A 5718-nucleotide genomic window follows, 5' to 3' on the forward strand; every position below is an offset into this window, starting at 1 on the left:
TAGCAATTAATATCACTGTAAAATGTATGTACTAACACTATGTGAGGAATTAATACTCACTAATATTATGCTTTAAAGTCTGTGACCAAAGAAGGGGAGAAACAGGTTTTCTTCCAGACAGGTGGGAAGGCAGCTATCTATTGGTCTCCAATGAAATTAAAAGCAGCAAAGAGTCCTGTGGCACCTTATAGACTAACTAATGTATTGGAGCATGAGCTTTCGTGGGTGAATACCCACTTTGTCGGATGCATGTAGTGGCTCTGATTCTTGACAATGAAATTAAGCCAGGTGTGACCAAAAACAATAGAAATCCTATTTACATATGAATCAGCAGGGGGATGGGAAGTCCCCAGGAAGGGAAGAACAGCATGGGGTCATCCTGAGCCTGGGGACAAAAGAGTGAGTTTTGGAAGATATAAGATCAAGACAACTCCATTTTGGAATCCAGCACTGGACAGACATACAAGAGGCCAGATCTCTTGCAAGCTGAAAAAAATGGTTTCTTCAACTAAAGGGGATTAAATCTCTGGGAAATGAATATAGGTAAGAAACCGGCTTATGCAAAGATCTTCCACCTTCGAAGACAAGGAAAACCAGCACCTTGTACTTCTGTGGAAGATCCTTACTGAGAGAAAATCAACCCTGGCTGGAAAGAAGATAGACTGATAAGAAATATACCTTGAACCAAGACTATAGCTTGTTCAGTCTTAGTCACTAAAAAGCTATTTTACTTTTATTTACTTGTAATCACTTCATCTCTATCCCCTGTACTTGAACTCACCTAAAACCTCTTAGTTTTGTTTTACTTTTAATCTACACCAGCCCTGTTTGAACTGAACTTATTATTAATTTCAGCTAAAATAAACAGTGCTTCTGTCTCTTTAAAAGAGCAGCTTCTCTGAATGTTCCAGGAGAGGGTTGAACATTTCAGGGCAATTTAGGGAAATTCAGGATGAGGATGTTTTGGAGTCACATAACTGGTAGTTACCAAGGCTGGTAGAAACCAGAGTGTGACTATGATGTAACAAGCAGGCTGCTGGATTCAGAGTTGCTGGACCAGGGATGCTCAACATAGTGTATGCTCTTTGGGAGTATCCAGACAGGGAGCTACAGCTTCCAAGTGTTTTAAGACACTCAGAGTTACAGGACAAGCAGTGACACAACCTTTCATTGGTCTGAATTGGCCCCAGAATTTGACTGTCATACTGCATAAACAACACCTCCAAACTCACATTGATCTCTGCCACCATGCTGGGACATTGCTACAAAGAGAAGAATGCCATCTACAGAATCACCCCACCCTCTATTATCAAGGTTTTCCTTGAGGGTTTCCCATGCAAGCAGTTAACAGATCTAAGCCTGTTTAGTTTATCAAATCTGAGGCTCCTGAAGGTGATATGAATACATAGGGTTAGTTTATTGAACATTATTAATCTTACAAATAAAACTTGTATAATTCAGTTGTTGTGAAATTAAAGTAATTAACATGAGCAAAAGAATGACACTAATCATTTTAATTTCTTATAAAATTACAGACAAGAAATGACCATTCCCATGATTAGGGATAAAAATTAGTAAAAATAAATGGTTAGAACAGAGTATATATAAGCTTTATGGAACTAAAATGTATGTTAATCACTGCCTGGGCCTCTATAATCTTTACTCCAACATTCAAGTGTACAGATCAAAATACATAAGGACTTACAAACAGCCATACTGGGTCAGACCAAAGGTCCATCTAGCCCAGTATCCTGTCTTCTGACAGTGGCCAATGCCAGGTACTTCAGAGGGAATGAACAGATAATCCAAGTGATCCAAGGCCTATCCCCCATTCCCAGCTTAAAGCAAACAGAAAAAGCAGGCAGGGGTTCCTGCTGTTTCCTTGAGACATTAATTGCACTGGTGGGAGGGGGCAAAGGCCAGTGCAAGAAGGCAGCAGGAGGGACAAAAAAGGGAGACAATCTCAATATACTAGACTAGTGTATATGCCAACTGAATTCAAATGTAACAGTTGCTGTTACTGTTTTACTTTCACATGAATACTGCCCAAAATGATCCTCCTTTTGTTCTGACTACAAGGCTACTTCAGTTCATTATGAAGCAAATTCAATGTCACATTTAACACTGTTGGACATTCCTTTTTTGTTGCCTAATTATGACCCATCCAGCATAAAAAGATAGACAAATTGGATATAATCATAGGAGGTAATTTAAAAACTCTCTTTTGAGTTGCTGACAGTTTTGGTTTAAGCCAATAGAAAAACTGTTCCCTGTCCTCTGCTGGGATGATGTTGTTGGGGGTTTTGTTTTTAGATTCTGAATCCTTGTTGTACTGACACGTCTCATTATTAATGTCATCACCCAGAGTCAGCCTCTAGACTTTCTAGAACTAGGGAGCACTGGAGTTAACGATGATGTAAACAACCCTGCTTAGAAATGAAACTGAAGAGTTGTGTGTCAGGTTTTTTCTTTCACATTGGGTGTTTATTCTGTTGCCTGGTTGCTGTTTTTAATGTTTGTTTACTACAGTTTATAGAGTCTGGATTCGAAACATCTTTGTGAGTAGTCTGTTAGCTCCTTGAACCTCTTGTGAGAAAGAGCTGCCAGCTGGGCTTCATTAAAGTATAATTTGTTTGAATACCGTTTGCTAATCTAATTAACTTCATAAAGGATCAAACTGTTCATATTTTGTAATCAATCCTTGTTTACACTGGGATTTAGCTTTTATTACAAACACAAGTCTCTAGCTGGACTGTAGCAGGTGTATGTTATTCAACAGGGGTACTGTAAACGCATTATAGCAGATTAGCAGGGTTTCCGCCTTTAAAATGTACACTGCGAGATCCAACTCCCAAGCCAGCTGTTTCTTATCAGTGCGTTTTGCCTTTCAGAGCTGCACTTTGCATCGTTCTTGGCGCTGCTATTTCTGTAACAGATCGGATAGGAAGAGTGGTGCAGCAGTGCACTGTTATGCTGTCACGGGGGAAACCCTAGCGCCTTTTTGGAGGGGGAGGGGGATCAGATCCTTTTGGAAAGACCCAGAATAGGAGCAGGAAGAAAAGGGTGGGTGGAAGAACCTTGAAAACCAGGGAAGAGGGGGGATAACTGGAGAAGAGGGGGTGGATGATAGCGGGATAGAGGACAAGGGAGACGGTGGGAGGGAAGAGATGACGGGGCGGAGAGCAAAGTAGTGATGAGAAAGGATGACACAGGGACAGGAGATGCGTAATTTTCTGCATGACTCCAGTGCGTCAGCAGTGGCTACGGAGCCAGAGCGCGTCACAGACAGTCTCCAAATCTTAATGGATACCGCAGTGCTACTGGTATAATGCAGGCACATGCAGCTGTCTGGCAACAGATCCCGGCAGCATCATACGCTAGGGTCCGGTAAAGCAGCAGCAGGATCGGCTAGAGCTCCGAGATAATCGGGCATCATCGTTTTCTAGACCCCGACGAGACCCAGCAGCTGGAGCGAGGAGAGCATCAGCCTCCCTAGGAAGCATCATACAGGAGACTCTGAGATCGTCCCGGCAGCAGTCGGGCTCGTGGGTCAGCCCCATGTACTAGGCTCGAACAGAGCCCCCGCTGGCATCATGCACTAGGCTGCACGACACAACCAGCAGAGCGGAAGAGCCAGCAGCTGAGCTTCGCGGAAGAGCCAGCAGCAGCCGCGGGAACGGAGAGCTCTAGGCATGCATTAGACTTGGGCTCAGCCCTAGCAGCAGCCGCCCCGCTCATCCTAGTCGCCCTCTCGCCCCCCATGGATAAGGCGACCTCGCTGCACACTTCAGTGCCCACGCCTCCCCCTCGGCTCTATCTGCCTCGGAACTTCAGCTGCAGCGCCTGCCTCTATGGCAGCCTGGCCGAGCGCTGCAAGGGGGACTGCAGCCCGGAGCGCGAAGGGGCGCCGTCTCCCACGCCGGTGGTCCGAGAAGCGGCAGCCTCCGGGGAGAAGCCGCAGCCTTCCCGCGGCCGGGAGCCCTCGGTGCCTCCTGTACCCCCCAGCCCCACGCTGCGCCGGCGAGCCAAGTCGCTGCCCACGCCCGGCGAGCGCGGCCTGCGGCCGGCCCTGCAGCAGAGCCCGTCCCGCAGGAAGACCGTGCGCTTCGCCGACTCGCTGGGCCTGGAGCTCATCTCCGTGCGCCACTTCTGCGAGGCCGACCTGCCCCAGGTGCCGCTGCCGCTCCCTGCCCGCGCCGCCGACCTGTTCAAGACCAGGAAGCCGCCGGCGCTGGGCGAGCTGGAGCCGGTGCTGTTCGGCCCGTCGCCGCTGCTGGAGCCTCTCTTCCCGCCGCAGCCCGGCGCCAGCCCCGGCTTCGCGGAGCGGGTGCGGCGGCACAAGGTGAAGCTGGAGTGGGTGCGGGCCGAGCCCGCCGGCCTGCGCGGCGCCGTGCGCGTCCTCAACCTGGCCTACGAGAAGGCCGTGTCCGTGCGCTACACCCTCAACCGCTGGGTCAGCTGCGCCGAGGTGACGGCCGCCTACCTGTCGCCGGGCCCCGCCGACGGCCTGACCGACCGCTTCTCCTTCCACCTGCCGGCGGCGGCCGCGGGGGGCACGCTGGAGTTCGCCGTGCGCTACCGGGTGGCCGGCACCGAGTACTGGGACAACAACGAGGGGCTCAACTACCGGCTGCGGGGCCGCCCGCGCGCAGCTCGGGCCGCCACCTCCCCGACGGAGGAGCCGGATGGCGGCGCCTGGATCCACTTCATCTGAGCGGCCTGCCGCCGGACCGCTGAGCGTGGCTTGCTCTGTGCCGGGGAGACCTGAGCTCCCTCCCGGATGCAGGCCACCCTCGCCGCCTCAGCGCCCTTCCCGGGCTCGGCAGCCTTCAGCGGCTGCTGGGCGCATTTCTCACAGGCCGGGCGGCTGGGGGAGGAATTTCCCGCCATGAACGTGACAGGGCCCCTGGAGCATCGAGCGGGTATCGTGTTAGACCCCAAGGGGCTGGCACCGGCGGACTTGGGCACATCCAACCCACGAAGAATTCTATGGCCAGGGACTGGGGAATAGGAGCAAATACGGTTTGGCAGCTCCGTCCAAATCTCTTTTTTATTCCACTAAAACTTGTACTCGCTATACTGGAAATATTACTAAGGAGCTTTTCTACGAGATCTTCGGGGATCTGAGATACTTTTCAATGTTATCTACAGTTATCCTCTTCTGCCTTGTCATTTATCCGCTCCACTGTAATCTTGCCACTCTTCTCACCGATATAGTTTGCCCTGCAGTTAGTCACAGTCTCTTAGTTTTAAAATGCTTGTTTATATTTCACTAGAAGATATTTTTTGAATTCTGTTTACAAATAAATATAAATTATTTATATTTTCTATTTAACTTTATTTAGGGGAAAACATTTCAACACTTCTTCTTTGCAAAAGCAAAGCATAAGTGTGCAAGTCCTGTACTGTAATTTGTGAGTTCCACCATATCTTCCACCTCAAGCTTGCTACATTTTTGTTGTTATAACATAAGTTGGTGTAAAGTATGGATTGGACAATTGCAGAATAATCTGTAGCGAACTCTGTATTTATATGGCCTCTAGCTGCTAGTCATCACTGGGAACCTGGAGTGCAAGCAAGCCACCTGCAGTGATTTGGAGACCAAGTCCAGCTCTCATTAAAATTGATGGGACTTGGACCAGGCCCTAGGAAGCACAGAGCTCAAATATGATAATGAGCCTGATCCTGCCTCCCTAGCTCACTGGAGTAATCCTACTG

At 49.1% G+C, this 5718-nt stretch overlaps 1 protein-coding gene across 1 annotated transcript; it reads left to right on the forward strand.

Moving 5' to 3' along the window:
• The first annotated feature begins 1090 nt into the window (after positions 1-1090).
• On the forward strand, positions 1091-5323 carry LOC116819134 (protein phosphatase 1 regulatory subunit 3E-like). The gene has a single exon (XM_032770615.2). It carries the CDS (start codon positions 3761-3763, stop codon positions 4712-4714), a length of 954 nt encoding a protein of 317 aa, XP_032626506.1. The 5' UTR covers positions 1091-3760; the 3' UTR covers positions 4715-5323.
• Positions 5324-5718: the final 395 nt, after the last annotated feature.

This window comes from Chelonoidis abingdonii, chromosome 19 (genome assembly GCF_003597395.2).
Source record: "Chelonoidis abingdonii isolate Lonesome George chromosome 19, CheloAbing_2.0, whole genome shotgun sequence".
NCBI lineage: Eukaryota > Metazoa > Chordata > Testudines > Testudinidae > Chelonoidis > Chelonoidis abingdonii.

What these genes read in the sequence shown, in the direction of transcription:
- LOC116819134 (XM_032770615.2), top strand. Translation starts at nt 3,761, where the DNA reads ATGGATAAGGCGACCTCGCTGCACACTTCAGTGCCCACGCCTCCCCCT.